This window comes from Trichosurus vulpecula, chromosome 2 (assembly GCF_011100635.1).
Source record: "Trichosurus vulpecula isolate mTriVul1 chromosome 2, mTriVul1.pri, whole genome shotgun sequence".
NCBI classification, from domain to species: domain Eukaryota; kingdom Metazoa; phylum Chordata; class Mammalia; order Diprotodontia; family Phalangeridae; genus Trichosurus; species Trichosurus vulpecula.
In genome coordinates, this window is record NC_050574.1 from 116,740,590 (window position 1) to 116,763,054 (window position 22,465).

Consider the following 22,465-nt stretch of genomic DNA (forward strand, 5'->3'; position numbering starts at 1 on the left):
GCCCTTAGAACGTAAAATGTGAAAATCAGCAAGGCCATTAATCAATCCATAGAGTCCTAGAACACAGAAAGTAACGAGTCAGAGTTAGCAGGGTCATGCAAATATAGAGGATGACACCTAGAAGGAACCTTAGAACACAGAATGCCAGAGCAGTTAGGAACATTCAGGCATCTTCCAACTCTGCATTTTCTCTGGCTGTCCTCCCTGCCTAGAATGCTCTCATTCCTCATCTCGCCCTCCTAGATTGCCTGGCTCCCTTCAATTTGCAGCCAAAGGATTTTTGCCTTCAGGGAAAAGCCTTTCTCAGTCTCTTCTCCTGCCTTCCCGCTGTGATTATGTCTAATTTATCCTGTACATAGATTGTTTGTATGTTGACGCCAAGTTCCTTGCAATTAGAGGCTGCATTTTGTCTTCCTTTGTTTCTCTGGCTGTTAGCACAATCCCTGGTACGTAGCAGTGTTAAGAAATGTTTGTCGACTGACTGGTTACATGGAAGGTAGGATGCCGGGGTCAGCAAGGGCTTTAGAACATAGAATGTCAGAGCTAGAAAGGACTTGGAAGATCAGTTATTCCAGCACCCCATTTATTTTACAAATAGAAGCATGGAGAAGGCAAGAGATTTGCCCAAGAAGTGTATATAGCCATGGTTGGAGGGTTAGCAAAGCTTGTGCCAAATAATCCCAGACAAACAATTAAAAGCAAGGGATAGGCAATGGAATGCAATATGGATTAGACAGGGAGTTGAGAGACCATCTTGTGCCTCTTTTTTTCTTATCCCCAGCACTTAGCATAGTGCCTGGGACATAGTAGGTGCTTAATAAATGTGATCAATTGATTGATAGAGCCCTGGGCAGCTGTAGGCCCTCCAATTTATTAACTCTGTGACCTCTGTCGTCTCTTTGGGCTTCCCTGGATTCCTTTAAGTCACAACTAAAATCCTCCCCTAACCTCTCTTAATTCCAGTGCCTTCGCTCTGTTAATTATCTCTTTTTTGTCCTGTGTATTGCTTGATTGTACGTGGTTGTTTGTTGTCTCTCCCATTAAACGGTCAGCCCCTTGAGGTCAGGGACTGTCTTTTGCCTCTGTTTGTGTCCCCAGGCCTTAGCACAATGCCTGGCTCATAGTAAGAGCTTAATAAATCTTTGTTGATTGATTGATAGTTTCCTTATCTGTAAAAGGAAGAACTTGGACCAGATGGTTTATAAAAACCTTTCTGTGTCTAAAATCTTATATATGTTAGAAAATGGCTCACTTAGTTATTACTTTTAAGTTGATATAATTCATTCTAAAATGAAAATGTTTTCAATGTTTCATAGCATCTTAAAATTCCATAGCTAGAAGGATCGGGGAAGGGGGGCGTCATCTAGTCTAACTCCTCCTGGAACAGGAATCCCCTTGGATGAGTGATCATCTACCATCTACCATGTCCATTGATTAGAAAATCAGTAATAAGACAGCTCATTCAAGGCAAGAAGTGATCTTTGCTTCCTCAAGCCAGATTTAAATATGTATATATATATACGTATGTGTGTGTGTGTGTGTGTGTGTGTGTGTGTGTGTGTGTGTGTGTGTGTGTAAAATTTCCACTGGGTCTAGTGCTACATGCCTGTAATCTCCGTTTGGTGGGGAATGGAGCGGATGAGGGTGAGAGTGAGGTTCAGGCTGGTGGAGCCCTTGAGCTCGGGAGTTTTGAGCTGCAGCAGGGTTAAAGATGATCAAGTGTCTATGCTAAGTCTGGTATCAATATGATTAAACTTCTGGGAGCAGAGGGCCACCAGGCTACCTGAAAAGGGGCAAGTTGACCCAGATTAGAAACTGAGCAGGTCAAAGCTTTTGTGCTGATCAGCAGTGAGATCAGACCACAAGTAGCCACTGTACTTCCAGCCTGGATAATTGAGGGAGACCCATTTTTAAAAACAAAAAATAAAAATTCCTTCTATATCTATGTAAGGTTGTTTGGAGGAATACTACCATGTGCTTAGCTATTCATAATACCCTAATGTGTCTTTGGTAGAGAATAAACTCCATTGGGATTTTATATATGCACTTTGAATCATAAAGTCATGGACCATTTGAGAAAGAAAGACCATGGAATTCATCAATAGAATATAAGCTCCTTGAGGGCAGCATATATTTGAGATTTTGTCTATGTATCCCCAGAGCCCTACCCAGAGTAGGTACTTATGAAATGTTTTGTTTGGTTTTGTTAAATTGACTTGCATCTGGTCCCATCTCTTTACCTTACTGAGGAAGACATTGAAACCCATAAAAGTGAATTGACTTGCCCATAGTCACTTATTCGTGACAGAGCGAGAATCAGGAAAGTGAAATCCGTCTTGAAGATCATGCTCAGAGGCTACAGACAATTACTACCATTTTTATAGCACTTTGCAGTTTCTAAAGTGCTAGCCTTGCAACAACCCTGTACAGTGGGAGGGCAAATACCATTATCACCAGAATGAATGATAATTTCCTATTTCAGAGAGTGTCAACATTTTCTCTCAGATCCCCTTTTCATATCATGTGGAACAGAGTTTGAGAAACCCTGATATGAGTAAGCGCTGATATAAAGAAATCTGGAAGTGAAGCAGAGGCTCGGGATCTCAGATTTAGAGATGAAAGGAACCTCAGAGGTCATCCGGTTCAGCAACTTTATTGACAAATGAGGAAGCTGAGGTCCGGAGAAGTTAAGTCATTTGCCCCAGGTCACCATCACTCTAAAGAGCCATTTACTAAACTTGGATTTCATAGTCAAATGCCTCACCTCTGGGTCCTTTGACCCAGGATTCTTTGGAATTTATCACACCTACTAACTGATATTTCTGTAGTAGTTTATAATTTACAAAGTGTTTCCTTTTTATTTTACAGAAGAGGAAACTGAGGATCAGTAGAGTGATTCATCTACTAAGGGGCAGACCTATGATTCAGACTCAGGTCTCAAGTACTCCTAGCCTTAGAATACCTTGGTTGCAAAGCATTTTCCTTTATTGCCAGTGTGGAAGGAAAGAGCAGGTGGGGCCTTGTTGTCATATATGCCCTTAAACATGAGTGTTTTCCAAATCACAACTTTCTGTCATGACTCAGTTTCACGGTCACTGTGTTTAAGAGGAGAAAAAAACAGTCGACTGGAATTTGAGTCAATCAGACTGTATTTGAGAACAAGTTTGCAGCAGCCTTGAGATGTGGTAACCTCTTCCATGGAGTTCAAACGCTGTGGGGCCCATGAGACGCAATCATAAGGCTGCATTACGAGTAATTTATGGGGTCAGCCTGGGAAAGGAAATTTCAGGCAAACTGAGAATCAAGATATCTCTCCAGCCCTCCCCCCAGCCCCCCATTCCCTTCCTGAAATTGAGAGTTCTCATAAAATGATATAATTTAGTCACCTGGCAGCCTGTTCCCATATAGTGTTTCACAGGATAAAAGGCAAGAGAGAAATTGACCTTTAAAAATATTGTGTTTCAGGCAGCATATAAAGGTTTGGCAAGCCGTGCGAATGGAGTCAGAGAATTTATTATGGAGAACGGTAAAAAAAAAAATTTTTTTACAAAATGTGTATTGAGAGGAAGCTGTGCTCCCCAGAGTGACCCCCCCTGACATGGTTATGCATTATGCAGTGGTTCTATTTCAGGAGCCCCCCGATTGCTGGATGAGTCTGGCTTGCTGCAGCCCACCTGTGGAGTGGGTTGTCATGCACGCACAACTTGGAGAAGACATAGGGTTGCAAAGAGACTAATTGATTCATTCTGCGATGCCTATGACAAAGTATACTTGCAGACTAATTTTCCCAAGCTCCCTTTTCCTGTAAGGTCTGAACACAGCAAAAATGAAATGAGTATACCTTTCTGCCATAAATGGTTGCTCAGGGTAATAGAGTCCTAGGGTTGAGTGAGAGGGGCCCTTGAAAGATCCTAGAACCCTAGAACACAGAATGTTAGAGCTAGAAGGCATCTTAGAACGTAGAATATCAGAGGTGAAAGAAAACATAGAACATAGAATATTAGACCTAGAAAGAGGCTACAGAACATGGAAAGTTAGGACTGAATGAAAGAGCATGGGATGTTAAAGTTAGAAAACATCTTAGTTAAAATGTTTTAGAGGATGCAGAATGTTAGAAGGTAGAAAGTTAGAGCTGGAATTAAAATTAAATTAGAATTAAAAGGAATATTAAAACAGAGCATTAAAACTAGAAAGCATTCTGGAATGTAGAGTATTAGAGCTGAGCAGTGCAGTAGATAGAACACTATGTTTGGAATCAGGAAGATTCATCCTCATCAGTTCAAATCTGACCTCAGACACTTATCAGCTGTGTGACCCTGGGCAAGTCACCTGTTTGCCTCAGTTTCCTCATCTGTTAAATGAGCTGGAGAAGGAAATGGCAAACCACTCCAGAATCTTTGCCAAGAAAACCCAAATGGGATCATAGAGAGTCAGACATGACTGAAATGACCGAACAAAAACAACCCTTGGAGGTCATTTAGTCCAACCCTTACCAAAGCTACGAATCCTTTTTACAACCTCCCAATAGCTGGCCATACAATTTCTACTCCAAGACTCCAGCTTCCTACTCCAAGTGACAGGGCATTCACTAGTTCCTAAGACAGGTTATTTTCCACATTTTTGACAAGTCTTCATTTTGGAAAATTTGATTTTTCCAAAGAAATTTTTCTGCTAACAGTCACATCAGCCAGGTGTTGAAACTGTCAGTCTCCTTCATGGCTATGTTGCTTCTCTTGGATTAAATTGGATTCTTTTAGGAATCAAGGTCAAGTTTCTTGAAGCTTCTTTACCCCCAAACCTAACAGAAGGGTCTCCCCTCAAATGTCATCCTTCCAGACCTACATGCTGGAAGAGCCTTCGAAATGGGCTTCACTGTTTAGATAGAACAGATTTGTCTTGGGGTCTGCTCCAGTGATTAAAATGTGTTTGTAAAGAAATGTGAGTGGCCCATTAAGAAGTGGCAGTCTGTTCACGGCAGAGTCAGCCCAAAAGAGAACATTCTTCCCCCAAGAGTTGTCTTGCCAATAACTCATCATGTTGCCTTGAGTCCATCTCTGCTCCTCGCTGGACCACTTTCTTATTCTTTTAAAATGAGAAAGTTGAACTAAATCAGGGGTTCTTAAACCTTTCTTGTGTCATGGACCCCTTTGGCACTCTGATGAAACCTGTGCACCCACACTCATAACAATGCATTTAAATGCATCAAATAAAATACATAAAATTACAAAGGAAATCAATTATATTGAAAGACAGTTATCAAAATATTGTTTTAAAGGTATGAACCCCAGTTAGATAACCTTGAAGGTCCCTTTCGGTTCTATACATGGCATTTCGAAACGCCCTGAAATCCCTCAGTCATGTCCAGCAGAAAGATGTTAGATTTTTAATGGAGCTTTTCGGCCAAGTCTGCCTATCTGCCTGATAGAGGGGGAAGAAGTGCTTTTACCACACCCCTGTCCCAGCCGTCCGGATAAAGATAGAGTGGAAATGTTTGTTGTTTTTTCTGTTATTAATACTTTATCAAGATTTGTAGGATTCTTTTCTGAAAAGAAAGAGCATGATCCATTGGAAAGAGCACCAGATTCAGAGTCCCAAGGACTCAGGTTTGAATCTTGGATTTTCTGTTTATCTGATTTTGTACAAGACACTTTCTTTCTCTGGGCCTCCACTTCCCCCGCTGTGGAATGACAAAGGTACGTCACCTCTAAGGTGCTTCTTTGTGGTGGAAGGCAAACGTTACAAGGCCTAGGGTTTGCTCTTTTCTTACTCTCTTCTTTCAGTTAACTTCCATGCTCCTCAGAATCTTTTCCTAATGAGGAAATGAGTAATATCCCGTTTTCTCATGGGTCACAGCAGGTATGTTTTCCGATTTCCTGAAGCCATAAAAATGAATTCATAATGTACCAGCTAAATTTATGAGCCTTCCAGACCAAAGGGTATTTATTGAGATCCAAGCGTAGCTTAGGGAAGGAGCTCTGTATTTGGAGGCAGCAAACCTGGGTTCAAATCCCGACTCTGTCACTAACTAACTTTAGTGTGACCTGACTCAAACATTTCCTCTCTCTGAACCTCAATTTCTTCTTCTATAAAATAAGGGGGTTAAAGTTGGTCATTTCTAAGGGCCCTCCTAGGTCTCATGTTCTCTAATTTCTCTGCATCTGTGGAGGTAACAACAAAGCTTAAGACTAAGCCACCACGTGGTAGATGTGGTTAAATATTTGAATAGCGCTTCGGGTTTTTGTCTTCAATTTCCTCACACCCCTGAGAAACTGAATTGGGTAGGGGTTGAGGCCAGAGGGCAACAGTAAAGGAACAGGGGCTGGTAACATGAAGACTTGGGTACCTGTTCCTGTTTACCAGCCTTTGGTCTTGGGAAAATCAGTTAGTTCACCTCTTCGGCTTTAGATTCTCTGTTTGGTCAAATAAGTGGCTTGGATTAAGATGACCTTTAAAGTCCTTTTCAGCTCTGACATTGTATATTCTGTCTTCTCACATTCTTATGTTTAAGGTGCTTTTCAGCACTAACATTCTGCATTCTTTTATGTTGTTGTTGAGTTGTTTCAGTCATGTTTGACTCTTTGTGACCCCATTTGGGGTTTTCTTGGCAAAGATACTGGAGTGTTTTTCCACTTCCTTCTCCAGCTCCTTTTACAGATGAGGAAACTGAGGCTAACAGAGTTAAGTGACTTGCACAGGGTCACACAGCTTGGAAGTGTGAGGCCAGTTTTGATCTCAGAGAGATGAGTCTTCCTGAATCAAGGCCCAACACACTATCTATCCCCTGCACCACCCAGCTGCCCTGTGTTCTTAGGACCTAACAATCATATATTCTAGGGCCCCTTCCAGCTCGGATATTCTGTGTTCTAAAGCCCCTTTTAGCGCCAGCATTCTACATTCTAAGGTCCATTTCACCTCTTAATGGTCTGTGTTCTGAGGCCCCTTACAGCAGTGACATTCCATAAGTGGCATGGGAATTCATTCATTGCATTCCTGATGGTTCCTTAGTAAGTAATCCCTGAGAAATCCCTGTCTCCCTCTGTGAAAGCACAAAGATGGCTCTTCTTCAGGATGCTGAATATTAGGAACTTAAACACGATACATTGGAGATCTCTACCATTTTCTCCTCAGATTCCCCAAATCACATGACTCTGGGAAAAAACCCTCTTGGAGACATGGCCCTAGGCCTCTATTCCAGGCACAGGGAAGGTTCTGAAATCATAGACACACCTGCTCAGAGTTTTTCCCTTTCTTCCTTTAGGTCAAGAACCAAATTACAAAGTGAGCTTCCCCACCCACAAATCCCACTCTCCCTGCCCATTCTAATTAACCCACATCTGGAGTACTCCTGGGTACCATATTCTGGAAAGGGCATTGATAAATGAGAGTACTTCCAGAAGGAGATGAGGAGTGTGGTGAGGGGGCTGGAGGCCGTGTCACATGAGACATGATTGAAAGGAACAAGATTGAGGGGGGAAGGGAAGACATGACATTTTTTGGAAGAGAAATTCAGCTTCTACTTGGCTTCAGAGATACAACTAAAGGGATTAGGTGAAAATTAGAGAGAAACAGTTAGACTCAATATGTGGACAAATTTCTGCTGATTAAAGGTGTCCAAGACTGGAATGAGCTTCCCCAGGAGGCATTGGGCTCCCTAGCAAAGGAGTTCAAATGTGAAAAGTTGGATCAAGAAATAACAGCGAAATAACAAGCATTTATTAGGCACCAACTATATGCGGGGCACTGTGCTTAGTTCTAGGAGTACAGATGCAATGAATGAAGCATTTCCTTCTCTCAAGGAGATGATACTTTAACGGGAAAGGCAACAAGTGCCTAGATAAGTGTATACAAGATAAGTATAAAGAGAATAAATACAAATCCGTGTGTTGGAGATGTTGCAGACTGGCTTCCTGTTTGGTTCCAGGTTGGACCAGACGGCCTTTGAGTGCCCTTTCAGCACTGAGATTCTGGGACTCTGGAATGTAAAGAGTTTGTGACCAGGTGTGGTAAAACAGATGTTAGTGAAGTCACTGTGTTCCAGGGGCCAAAAGGGAAATGCCGACTGGCCCTGATGGCGATGAAATCTCCCCTAGAAGTTCTCTCAGAGCCCACCTCACACATCACCTTGTAGCAGCTGCTTTGATTTCTCCTCCACAGTCACCTGTGGTTTTTAATTGACTGGCCTCAAGTGAGAGGGGAAGAAAAAAAAAGGGGGGTGGTGGAAAAGAAACTAACTTCTTGGCTTCCTAATTCAGCCTCCTAGAAAAACAGCAAATATATTAGTTGCTATTCCTTCAAGGTTTTAGAGCTTGTTGCATAAAGGTCAATAGCTACCATCATTCATATTCAGCTTACCCCCACCAAGGAAATGTCTTAAAAGCAAAGCTAACGTATAATCAAGACCTATTTATGACTTCTAGACTCCTTAGCCGCCTGTGCTGGCTTCCTGATGTATGCGTTCCCCACAAGATGTATCTCCTCCATCTGAGGGCCCATTTTTCATAATTATTTGTGAATCTGCTCCCATTATGCCGCAGATCCCTCAGACAACAGTGAATAAATGACCAGCCCTCCTTTTAAGGGAGGATGTTGAGCTGAGGGTAGTATAAGGGTTAGGAAGGATCATCCTCGGCTGCTATCAGGCAGTTCTTGAGACTTAGCATAGAGAACTCATCCCAAAGTGAACCTAATTGAGCATTTTGGAGGGGGAGGATTAGGAAGCAGATAGTCATGTAAATAGGGATGGGCCAACAAGGGTTGGCCTAATACTAACACTGTCTCTTCTTGAATTGTATATGTTAAATCCTAGCACTTAATACAGTGCCTGGGCTATCAGAAGTACTTAATAAATGCCTCTTGACTTGACCTGATGCACCCTGGAAGTGGCCATCCCAGATGTCACACTAAGGGTATTACTGTTTCCTCACTGTGGAGTGATGTCCTCAGGACCCTCCTCCAAGCCAACCTTGTATCCCATAAAGTTCTCTTTCCCCCGAGAGGTCTGCCCCCAGCAGTCATAGCCCTGATCCAGACCTATGATTTCAATGGTATAATCAATCAATCAGTAAACATTTATTAAGCATCACCTCTGTGCGCACACACCGTGCTAAACCATATAGAAATCTCCCCCTCTACAAACTCCCTTTACCAATGCAGATCAGCGATTTGTTTTTAGAATATTGCCTAGGGTGCTGAGAGGCTAAGGTCACACAGCTAAACTATGTCAGAGACAGAACTAAAATGATGGCTAATAAGTGGCACAGTTAACCCTGATCTGGCTCCAAGTCGAGTGATTTTTTTACTGCTGCCTCATGACATCTTTTCATTATGTCCTCCCCTTAAAGTAGGAGCATCTTCAGACATCAAAGTTAAGCCATTCAAAAAGCACATATTAAAGTCCTTCTGTATACAAGGCCCAGTCCTTGACATTGGGGATTAAAGAAACCACATGATTGCTGCCCCCAAAGACCTGAAATCCATTAGTAGGAATCCAACTTATACAGAAATAAAGTATGATACAAGGCATCAGCCTACCCATGTTGCCTCTTTTGGAATTCTCTGGGTGTTTTTCATTCTTTTTGAGCCAAAATCTTCTCTTCAATATCCCCCTTCATACTTTCCCCTTTATTTTCCCCACTCCCTGCCATGCCCAACACTGTTCCTAATTCTACTCTCTGGGGCCAACCCAAACTAGTGAAATCCATTTTTCTCATGACAACTTTTCAAGCAGTGGAAGGCAGCTGTTATAGCCTAGCTAAGACTTCTCTTCCTCACACCAAATATCTCCATTTCCTTTAATATATGCTTGAAAGTGGAATGTACCAAGGACACAGGTGAGGTCTAGGGGAAAAAAATGATAGAAGAGTATTTGAGTAGGTAGGCAGGAGTTTTTAACCAGGAGGATTAAGTAAGTTTTCATGGCACCCAAGTTGGGCCTCAGAGGATTTCAGTGGTCAGAAGTGGCAGGCAGTGTAGGTGACCGCATCTGGGTTTGCCAGAGCTCACCCATTGTCCCACACGGTTCCTGAATGTCACTCTCAAAAAGCCCAAACTAGTACCATGTGTGTTGTTTGCACATGTGGTTACTCTCTGTAGCAAAGATACTAATAAGCAGTGAAAATGTCTTAAATGTGGGCAGGAAGAAGAAAATCTGGAACAATCCACAGACTACTCAGTCTGCCCTAGATCATATATCTGAAAGTTCTTTGTCAACTCTTTAAGTTCCATGGAAACAAGACTTATCAGGATTAGCAGCCCTTCGAGGCAGGTGGTGTATCATTGGCCCAATTTTTTATATGGGGAAACTAGGATTCAGTAAGATTAAATTATTTGCCCAAGGTCACAAGGTGGATGGTGGAGCCAATTTTGAATCAAAACATATGATCCCTCCTGGAATGTAAGTTCCCTTAGGGAAAATGCTGTCTCTTATTTGTTGAAGCATCCACCCGGAGGATCTGGAATATACTAAGCTTCAGTGTGTATAAAGTAATATAAAGAGACTGAATTTAAGAGTCAGAAAATCTGGGTTCAGGGTCCAGTTTTCCCACGTAATATCTGTGTGACCATGGACAAGTGCCTTCTACTCACTGGACCTCTTTTTCCTCCTCTGAAAAATGGGATGATTGAGCTAAATAATCTCTGTGATTCTTTGAATGAATGAGCAATGAATGAATACAGTGCTGTTGTTAGATTGCGTATGGACACACACACACACACACACACACACACACACACACACGCACGCACACACACGCACACCCCTACCCCAGGATGCTGACCTACCTCTTTAGAATTAATCAGCAAACCTTTATTAAATGCCTCATGATACCTTTCTTAAGTGCCAGGAATTTCACTAGAAGCCAAGGATACAGATTTTACTTTTAAAAGAATGCTATGGTGTTTTTGCCAAGAAAACTCCAAATGGAGTCACGAAGAGTCAGAAACAACTGAACAGCCACAAAGATAGCACTTCAAGGTTTGCAGAGCCTTTTGCATGTTTTATCTCATTCGATCCTTACAGCAACCTGTGAGGTAGAGACTATTGTTTTCCCAATTTTACAGATGGGGAAACTGAGGCAAATAGGGATGAAACAACTTGGCCGGGGTCACACAGTTAGTAAGTGTTTAAAGCAGGATTTTGACTCAGGCCTATCTGACTCCAAGTTCATTGCTTTGTCTGCTTACCACCTTGATGCTTCATTACGTATCCAGCAAATATTTATTAAATGAATGCTCTCACATAGGAAGCACTTAATAAATACTGGTTGCCTGCCTGTCGCCTATCATACTGCAATACAAAATAAAACAAGGTCAGTTACAGTTTTTTGAATCAGAGAAAGGAAAGATCATTTTTTTTACTAGGGGGAGGGAGAGATAGGGGAGACAAAGGAAAAGCTTCCTGGAAGAGGTGGTATTTGAGCTGAGTCTGGAAAGATGGGTACAATTTCAGCGGTAGGAGATGGGGAGTGAGAAGGAAGAGGGGGCGTTCCAGACATAGATGTGGACAAAGGGTCAGGAAAGCTGCAGGTTTGTCTGGAGGATAAAATCTGCAGAGGAGAGTGGAGTGAGATCAGTTTGGAAAGGCAAGGTGACGCCCGATTCTGGAGAGTCTTGAATGTCAGGCAGAACGAGCTGGGATGTTTTCCCCTGATGGATAAGAATGATCCGTTGATGATTTCTGAGCTGAAGAGTGATGTGATAAGGGGTTTACATTAAGATACATAGGAGATGCAGGATGGATTAGGAGAGGGAGGGAGTATGGAGCCTAGAGTCAGGGAGAACAGTTAGGGAACTCTTCTGCAGTCATCCTGGCAGATGGTAACAAAAGCCGGGAGGACACTCTCCCTAGAATCCAGCCCACCGCTGTGTGTCCAGTAGGTAGGTACCCGATACATATCTGCTGCCTGTCTCCTTGAGGCTGATTATGGTCTGGAGAAACGTGTGCATGGTCTGCAGAACTCCGCAAATGAAAGAGGGTCCATGTTGGGGATTAGATTCTAGGACTAGTTTGCGTTAACTGCGGGGGCAGGCAAGGGGGCGGCCCTCCTGGGTTCAAAGATATGAAGCAGCCTAATATAGTGGAATAGGTACCAGATATGTGGCCAGACACATTTGAATGCCTGCTGTTCTATTGTCTATCTTGTAACTTAGGCAGGATATACAAAGATGGCCATGATTCGTAATGATATACACCTTTTAAAATTTAATTATTTATTTTTAAGGGCATGTATTCTCTTTCTCTCCCCCTCCCCTCCTTCCCCTCTCTATCCCCCCCCCGCCATTGAACAGTTAAAAAAAAAACAACAGATAAAACACTGATGACAAATATGCATAATCTGGCAAAATAAATCCTGGCATTACCCACATTCAGAAAATATATTCTTGTATTTTGAGTCCATCACCTTTATGCTAGGAGTTGGAGTGGAGTGGTCCTTCATACTCTGTGTGTCATCTGGACTTGTGTTTTATTTCTATATCACTTCCCCCTGGGCCTCAGTTTCCCGTTCCTAATTAGAGTTGGAATAGATTATCACTAGAGTTCCTTCCAGTTCAAAATTCTTTGATCCCCACGATGCCTCCTTTCCAAAGTAGAATAGGTCCTGACAACCACTGTGTGTCCCAAGACTGGGAAGGTACCACCTGCTTAGATATGATTCCATCTTCTCCCCCAGCCTGCTTGTCCAGCATGCTTCCTTTCAACCAGCACCTGTCAGACATTACTTAAACACGTAATTACAGTTGGAGCTGAAAGCAATTTGCATCTGAGTATTGATGCATGCACGACAGGTTTTCTGGCCCCCTCCATAATTCTGCGGCAAGGGGCCATCATTCAATTGCAGCAGACTTAGAAGCTGACCATTAAATCAGCTGGCACAATTGAAAGGCCGTGAAAAGTCACGGCTAATTTGAAATTTTATTAGCTCTTGGACTGCTCTCGTTTACCTCAGAATCAGTCTCAGGAAACCAGTTCTTTGGGTCTTTCTGAAAATTGTGATTGCTTCCACTGCCAAGGGCTCCAAATGGCCCAGACGGGGAATGTTGGAAGGATTCCTTTCACTATGGGGGACAGTTATTGGTCCCTGATAAGCAAATGAATGAGGATTGGAAATTTTTAGGGGATGACTTTGAGAGTTTACCAGTTGGTCAGCAAAGAGCTGGAGGCTCCGGCCACCAGTGATTTAATCTTAGAGTGAACGCAAGAGCTGAAAGGGATTGTATAATGTTAGGACACAGAGTGTAGGTTGAGGTACAGTGGAAAGTATAATGGGTCTGCAATGACAGGGACTTGTGATTATATCCTTCTTCTGTCTCTACCTGTGTGACCTCGGGCTTGGCACTCAATCTCCCAGGCTTCAGTTTTCTCATCTGTAAAATGGAGGTGTTGGACTAGATGGGCCGTGAGATCCCTTCCCACCCCATCTCTATAATTCTATAATCCTGTGAATCTCAGAGCTGGAAAGGACTTTAGAACATAAAATGTTAGAAAATAGAGCGTAAGGATTTAGAGGGGAGAGAGGCTTCAGAGACCACCCATTTCCACCTCCTCATTTAAGGCCAGAATGAAAACTGGTCAACCTTGCAGTCTGTGGGGTGAGACCAACCAAAAGGCTGAGGCAGCAGGTGTGGGATGGGAAGGGAACAAGTTTGAAATCGCTTGTCTCTGACCTTCAGGGTGGTTGTTTGGGGAGATGAAAAGTACAACTCCCTGTACCAGGAATGTCTTCCCCCTCATCTCCACCTACTGAAAACCTGCCTATCCACTGTCATACCTTTGCTGCCTCCTTTATCAGGCTCATCCTTATGTTGCCCACTCCAAGGGATTTCAGATGTCTATTCAGATCCTACTTGTTTCCAATAGCCACCTCCATAGCCTTGGTGAACCTCAGTATTCTCATCTGTAAAATGGGGTTAATATACTACCTTCCTCACAAAGCGAGGAAAGCACTCTCCATACAAACTTTCTTTGAAGTACTATTAGGAAGGCCAAAAAGCTCTCTCTTTCCCATTTATTTTCTGTGTGACCTTTGGCAAGTGATCGTCACTGGTGGTCTTCTAGCTGAAGCTGTAGAGGGGTCTTAGAGGTTGGGTTGGATAAGATGTGAGCATCTGGAAGTCTATGAAGTATGTGATGATCAAGGCCCCTTTACACTCTAAAGGTCCGTGGGCGTCTGTTGTCAGGTCCCTTTCAGCTCTGACACTCTGTGTTTGGTGCTCTAACATTCTGCGTTTCAAGTTCCTTCCAGCTTTAGCATTCTGTGAACAGCAGTTCTCTTTAAAAAAAATGAGTCCCAGAAGGGTTAAGTGATATGCATAAGGATCATATGTAGAAGAAGGATGGGTCCCTGAGAGCAGAAGCCGTAAATTAGAGTGTCCGAATCCCCATTTAACTCAGGGAAGCATGTTGTATCTCCAAGCTGTCATGTGTGTTTGGTACATAGAACCTCATACATTTACTGAGCTGTACTCTGGGGGGAGGGGGAGCGGACACCTCATCCTGAAATGCACAGATGCCAGTTTTACAGAAACGCCGAGTACCTTCTCATCTCCTGGCCTCTGTGCCTCAGTCCCACTGAGGGCTTCTGCAGAGACAGAGCCAGGAAGGGGGAGCAGGTTGTGGTCAGTCTCTGCAACGTGGCTCATGGGTGATTTCATCTCAGCTGAAGCTGTAATCTTGGCTGAGCTACAGCATGAAAATAATTTAAAGAGAGCAGAGCGGTAGATGTGTACCATGTTCCTCTAGCTGATGCTTCATTGGACAGTATACGTGTGCATGACTCCTACCTGCTTTGTGGAAAACAACTAAGAAAATAAGCCACTCGTTCATTTATTTACTAGGCATGGACTAAGTGCCTCCTACCTCGAAGCCATTTTATGGTTTGAATACAAAGAAGAATAAGATAGATAACCTCATATTCACAAAGGTGGGGGTTGGGGGAAATGTGACAAATGCACCGTGAATTAGAACACAAAGCGGAATACGAAAGGTGGGATGAGAGGAGCAGAGATCATTCACACTATAGAAAGATGACTTCCTGTTAATCTGGGAAGACTTTATGGAGAAGGGAACTTCATGGAGAAGCTAAATCTGGATGGATCAATAGAGATTAGAAAAGTAAGGCCTGAGGCAAATGAACAAGAAAAGAAGGGGTGAAAAAGGAAAAAAGAATTGTCTGTTTGTTTTGGGTCTTTTGTGTTTTTTTTTTGGAGGGGGAAGGCAGGGCAATTGGGGTTAAGTGACTTGCCCAAGGTCACACAGCTAGTAAGTGTGTCAAGTGTCTGAGACCAAATTTGAACTCAGGTCCTCCTGACTCCAGGGCTGGTACTCTATTCACTGCGCCACCTAGCTGCCCCAGGAAAAAAGAATTGTCAAGGAAACTTTCAGATTGAAGGATGGAGAAAGAGTCATATCATAAGGAGACTTTGCAAATAATTCTTTATTTAGGGAACTCAGGAAGAATAGGGAGCCTCAACTTTCAGTTTCTGGTAAGGCACATAAAAAGAGTCCTAGTTAGACTAATTAGGATACTTGTTAAGTAAAAGTGTTGGATATTTAAAGGGGACTGTAAGGTGCAGACTATCCTGCAGAATCCCCAAAGTAGCTACTCCAGAATGAGAATGGCCAACAGAGTCTTCAGATCCTGAGAAGAACTTCTAATAAACTCTTCTCAGGCTTCAGAAAGCTAGATTAAGTTAAGCAGTCTCAGATAACAATCTAGAGAAGGAGCTATGTATTGTACCTAGTTGGTTTAATTCTTTTAAATCTTGTTTCATATCCTAGCTCCTTTTTAAAAATAGATAACTTATAATAACTAGTCGTTGTTTTAATGAGTCACATGAACATTTAGGTGGTGTGTTGGGTAGTGCTGACCTTGGAGTCAGTAAGACCCCAGTTCAGATCCAACCCCAGACACTTAGTAGTGGTGTGACCCTGGACGAGGCACTTAACTTCTGTTTGCCTCTTTCTTCTTCTGTTAAAGTAGGGGATAATAACAGCACCTGCCTCCCAGGATTGTTGTGAGGATCAAATGAGACAATATTTGTAAAGCACTTTGCAAACTTTAAAGAGCCATACAAATTCTAGCTGTTACTATTCTATCTATTAAAATAGAGCTATCATGGAATTATGAATATTTTAGATTTGTGAGCAGTCTTACACAAATCATTCATTTTGTCTTTAACATCACCAACCATCCTCAATTCTTCTCTTAATACTTAGAATCATGGAGAAATTACTATAAATATAAATCACCATACATACAGTCCATTCCATTTTGTTGTTCAGAAATTCCTCCTTCTCTTGAGCCAAAATCTGCTTCCCTGTAAAATCTGTCCGTTGGTCCTAGTTCCATTGATGAGATCCCAAGAGAACAAGTTTAAGTCATTTCTCTTTTCATGAAAACCCTTCAGATAATAAATCGATTGATCATTGATTGGTATTTGAATAGAGCAGTATCCCCCCTAGTCTGCTCTTCTCCAGCTTAGGCATCCCCAGTTCCTTCAGTTGTTCCTCCTAATGGCATGTGATCATTCTTTTAGTCATCTGCCTCTAGATATATGCCAGGATCATCACTGCCCCCTCAAAATGGGGCAAAACTGGGGGGAAATACTCTAGCTATGACCTGACCCGGGCAAATACTATAGGACCATCGCTCTCCTTGCTCTGGACCCTATGTGTCTGGAGACATGCTAGAATTACATTAGCTTTTTTGCCTTCCTCCTCACAACCCTGACTCATATCTAGAGTTGCCAATTTTTAGGGTTCCCCAGTCCTTTTCATATAAACTACTTCCCACTCACTCCCTCACTCCTACCCCATCCTTTATAGAGTTATTTTTTTTCCCAAGTGCAAGAATTCGCATCAATCCCTATTAAATTATAACTTGTCAGTTTCTATTCATGTCTTTTTCGACCCTGATTCTGTCATCGGTCGTGTTCCCTTTTGTTCTCAACTTTGTGTCATCCAGACATGAGAAACATTTCATCGACACCTTCATCCGAGTCATGGATAAAAATGTTCAACAGGTAGAAGCTAAGGTCAGAGTCCTGGGACGGTCACCCCTAGAGTCCTCCCTCTAGGTTAACACTGCCCTGTTTCATGTAGGACTTTTTAATTTAAAAAAAAAAAGTTTATTTTTGAAGACCAGATCTGTGATTTCAGCCGTTGAGGAAACTCCTTCCATCGATGCAGATTGGCATGTGCTCTGCACAGGTTTGGAGGGAGCTTGCCTGCCTTATTGGGAAGTTGGGTGACTTACTCAGGGTCACAAAGCCCTTATTGGATGGATGTGTCAGAGGACTTGAACGCAGACCGTCCTGACTCTGAGGCTGGCTCCCTAACAGCCAGGACACACTGCCTGTCACATTAGATAGATTTTCTAGAAATGATCACTACTGTATTTGGTTGCAAATATGATGTTTTTAAGTTTTAAAGCTTCGCTGAGACTTCGAGCCTACTCCATATACATTTGGCAAAGTGAATAAAAATGAGGAACTTGGAGTTATTAAGACCAGAGTTCAGGTCTTGCCTCAGACACTTAATAATTGTGTAACCTTGGGCAGGTTTTTTAATCACTTTGAGTCTCAGTTTCCATTGTAATTGAGTCATTTCAGTCTTATCTGGCTCTATGGGACCCCTTCTGGGGCTTTCTTGGGAAAGATACTGGAGTGGTTTATCATTTCCTTCTCCAGCTCATTTTACAGATGAAGAAACTGAGGCAAAGAGGGTGAAATGACTTGCCTAGCTATGAGTATCCGAGGTCAGATTTGAACTCAAGAAGATGAGACGTCTTGACTCCAGGCCCGGCACTCGGTGCACTATGGCGCCACCTAGTGGCCCTGTTATAATTATAGATTTAGTTATATGTTGTATGGTTACATATTATACTGAAAAGAGTCCTAGATTTTAAAGTCAAAAGAATTGGGTTTCAGTCCCAGATTTTCCACTTACAACCCATGAGTTTTGGGGCCCACCCATAATAAATCCGTGATACCCTCTGGTCTTCCCACAGATGGCTTGGTGGACTGCATGGACCCTGATTGCTGCTTACAGCCCCAGTGTCACGTAAATGCTCTGTGCCTCGGTTCGCCCGACCCCGTGGACATCATCCAGGAGACGCAGGCCCCCGTGTCCTCACAGAATCTGCGCTCCTTCTACGATCGCATCAAATTCCTCGTAGGGAAGGACAGTACCCACATCGTCCCTGGAGAGAATCCGTTCGACGGAGGGTAAGTGTCCCCTGTCTGTGGTACCTGACAGAACACTTTCCTTACCGTGATCCTGTCTGCGAGGCAGGGAATGCAGGGATAATTATGCCTATTCTGCAAATGGGAAAACTGAGGCTCATAGCAGGAGAGTTTACTTGACCATGGTAATGGCTAGTAGATGTCAGAGCCGGAATATGAATCCAGGTCTCCTGGTTACAAGTTCTGGGCTCATATCACCACATTATTCTTCCTCAGTCCTCACAGGGCCAGGTGGGGAACCCCAGGGGAGAGGGTTAGAATGACAGCAATGGCCGAACCTTCATGTAGAAAATAGATACTGTTGATGCCTCCAATGAAAATAGGAGTTCTCTAGTTGTTAACAACCAAGGACTATTTCTACCTGGCAAGAAGGGCAGGACTCTTTATTTCTGGAAGGAACTTTGAAGATCATTTAGTCTGACCTTCTCTCCCTTCCACTGCCCTTCTCTTCCCCCTGCTCACCCCCAACTCTCTCGCAGTGGTCCCTTAGGAAACATTCCTAACAAAAGGTCTTCCAGCCTTTGCTCAAACACCTCCATTGATGGGCATCTCATTATCCTCATCCCAAGCATCCCATTCCACTGTTGGACAGCTCTGAGTGTTAAAAGTTCTTTCTTAGAGTAAACTGAAATATGCTTCCCTGCAACTTGTGCCCGCCAGTCCCAGTTCTGTCTGCTGGAGCTGCACAGAATAATCTGTCAAAGTGACTGCTGGAATATCTAGCTGCTTGAACTCTCCTCGTCACATCCTGGACTGCTTGGTTTCTTAATTGATGCTTAACGGGCCAAGTAACAGCTTGGCTCTGCTCTGGCAGCTCGGAGAGACAGACAGACAAATTATGAAGTAGAAAGAATGCAGAACTGTGTCCCCGTGAAACAGTTGAGGAAGCCAAGAGCAAAGAAACCTACCTTGTTGTTGTTGCTGAGTCATTTCAGCTCTGTCCAACTCTCCAGTGACCCTATTGGAGTTTTCCGGGCAAAAGTACTAGAGTGCTTTGCCATTTCCTTCTCCAGCTCATTTTACAGATGAAGAAACTGAGGCAAACAGGGTTAAGTGACTTGATCAGAGTCACACAGCTAGTACGTGTCTGAGGTCAGACTTGAACTCAGGTCCTCCTGACTCCAGGCTCAGCACTCTATCCCCTGGACAACCCAGCTGCCTCTACATTATAATTTTGCATATTTTCCTCCTCTGTAAAATAAATGCATTGGCCTTGGTGCCCCGCTAAGGTCAATTCTTGCTCTGACTTTTGGCGTTCTAAGATCCTCTTTTCTAAGTTTCTTTCTCACTCCAAGGTACTATTTTCTGTGTTCTAACATAAAATCCCTTCCAAGACTGACAAATGGTGGTTTTGTAATTCTCTAGATTTAGAATCTGCCTAGTTAGCCCTTGGGGGAGTCTTATCAGTAGTATAATCCTGGCCTTCCCTTTCACATGCTTAGAGGTAACTTTTCTAGGTGTGTAGTTAATTTAATAGTCTTATCCTTCTCAAAATATGATATGCTTTCAAACTATTTTGGGCACCATCATGAGCTATTTATTTTTGCCCTGCTCTGTTCGCTGATCTGACAAGAAGCCTTCACCAGGGTTTCTACTCAGAGTCAAAGCCATTTGATAATAAAAACGCATCTAGCAATGTAAGCGTGGAGTGCCTTATTGAGCATCATTTGCTGTGACCATCTGTTCAGTAGATTCCCATGGTTATTATTAAGAATAACTTATCTAGTCCTCCTGACTATAAAGGATGAGGTGTGATGATGAAGTCATGAGACGTTTGGATAAACATGCCAGAAATTAGACATCCAAATTAGGGGGTGCTGCCTTAAAGAACTCCCTAGCCCCAATTAGGAGCCGTGCAAGAAAATCAGCCTGAATCAGGAATTCTTAACCTTTTTGGGTTATGAATCCCCTTTGGCAGCCAGTCTGGTGAAGCCTGCAGATCTCCTGTCAGAGTAAGGCTTTTAAATGCTTTTAAATAAAATGAAATACATAGGATTACAAAGGAAGCCAATCATATGGAAATTTACTTCTTGGAATTTTTTTAAGTTCATGGACCCCATTTAAGAACCCCTGGAAAAATTAATATTTGATACTCACAAATTATTTTTGACTCAAAATGATATTGACTGAACAGTCACTCAATTATTTACCGCACTTGCCTCCAAATACCTTTTGACCTTTTCTAAAAAAAATCAAACATGCCTTCATAGGGGAAAATTTGCCTTCACAGAGGAGTGGGGAAAGGATGTTCTGATGTCACTGGCTGGGACCACCAAAAGGGTCTGGCTCTCTGGGGAAAGGAAAGTGTCTTAAGGAAAAAGAATCTGGCTTCAAGCAACGCCCTTAGACACTCAAACTTAGTCTAGACTAATTCCCCTTGTTCTTCCTGAGCTCTGACTTGCTTGCCTCCCAGGGTCAAGCTTTGGTAATGCAAACAAGGCAGACCACCGCATGAACCGCTTCTTTGGCCAAGAGACGCCCCATAAGCAGATCCAGAAAGGTACCTGGAAAGATCCCAGCTCAGCATAGATAGGGCAGTTCTCTCGGTTCACACAGTCCCTTCCTTTTCTTTGTTTCACTTCTCTTCAGTCCTTCCTTTCTTCCTTCCTTCTGCAGCCACCCAGTGGTCAAGCTAGCTTCAGAAATGATAGATAGATGTAAGCTATTGTGAAAAGAATGAGCATTACTATTACCATTTTAAATATTGAAGACATTGATTATATAATGTAGGAGAATTTGTAGGAGGTATTCTTAGAATTCAGGACAACTAGGTGGTGCAGTAGATAAAGCGTCTAGCCTGGAAGTCAGGAAGACTCATCTTCCTGAGTTCAAATCTGGCCTCAGACACTTACTAGCTGTATGACCCTGGGTAAGTCATTTAACTCTGTTTGCCTCAGTTTCCCCATCTGTAAAATGAGCTGGAGAAGAAAATGGCAAACCGCTCCAATATCTTTGCCAAAAAAACCCCAGAAGGGGTCATAAGAGTTGGACATGACTGAAAATAACTAAACAACAGTAACAAAATTCTAGGAAAATTGTACAGCAGTTTTTTATGCCAAACATACATAGCTCTAATGAGGAAAAAAGGGAAAACTGCCTGAAGATATAGATGGATATATACACCAAGGCAAACATATCAATCAACCTGACTTTTAAAAGATAACTATAAAAGATGGATGCAAAGGTGGGTGATGGCAGATGAATACAAAAAGATACATGGTTCTATAAGAATAGCATCATGTAAGGGGATGCTCTTTGTTAAAATTCAGCAACTGCTTTTCAAGCATCTATTGTGTGCAAAGGTCCTGTGTTCAACGCGTGGGATTTGTGATGGAAAGCCACACAGAGGGGCTTTCAGGCTAAGAGGAGGGCCCTGACATGAACAAGTAGAATCACACAAGGTAAAGTGCAAATTGGACAACGATGTGTCACGTGGGAAAATTACAAGATAACCAAGGTGTTAAAGCCTGGTCTTTACCTTTATGGACCTTACAATTTAATATACTTCTCTTCTACTAAGTATTGTATTTATCTGTATACATGTGTTATCTCCCTCGCTCCTTGAAGACAAAGGGTCTTATATATCTATTTCCTTTTGGGATTTTTTTATTGTATGAGAAGGAACATGGTGTAATGGATTGACAGCTGGTTGACCTAGGAAGGCCTGGGTTTGAGTCTTGCCCCTGATATGTACTGGTTGTGTGATCCTTGTCAAGCCACTGAAATTCTCAGTGCTGTGGGCATCTCGCTAAGACCGTAAATTGCAAAGAAAATGATGATGTGTATCCGAAGAGGGAGTTTTGTCCTCTGGGAGTTCCCAAACAGAAGGAATCACAAGTCCAGTCTCTATGTCTTTCTTTTTTCCTCATCAGTCAGCACAAGGCATTACGTGTAATAGGTATTTAATAAATGGTCGAAGCAGTTGGGTCAACTTAGCACAAAAATAAAAGTGTTTATTATATGTGACATCCTGCCATCAGCCGAAGAGATGCAAAAAGTTTTTAATTAAGTAAAATGGTCCCTGCCCTCAAGGAGCTTATGCTCTCATAGGAAATATGGATAGAATAAAGACACACACATCTCCTATATGTGAATAAATGTCAGAAGGAATATATTTTTAAATGATGTCTTATTCGTTTTTTAATATTACTTTTACTTCTCAGTAACCTCCACTCCACCCTTACAAATCAAAACAAACCAACATGTTAGCCATGAATCATGCTGC

The 22,465-nt window shown here is 42.6% G+C and overlaps 1 protein-coding gene across 1 annotated transcript in view; it reads left to right on the forward strand.

Annotated features, from left to right (window-relative positions):
* The window catches only part of TENM4 (teneurin transmembrane protein 4), a 514,686-nt gene that overhangs the window by 295,208 nt on the left and 197,013 nt on the right, over positions 1 to 22,465 (forward strand). Inside the window, 1 exon segment of the mRNA XM_036743921.1 lies at positions 18,006 to 18,222. Coding sequence (XP_036599816.1) covers positions 18,006 to 18,222 — 217 coding nt within the window.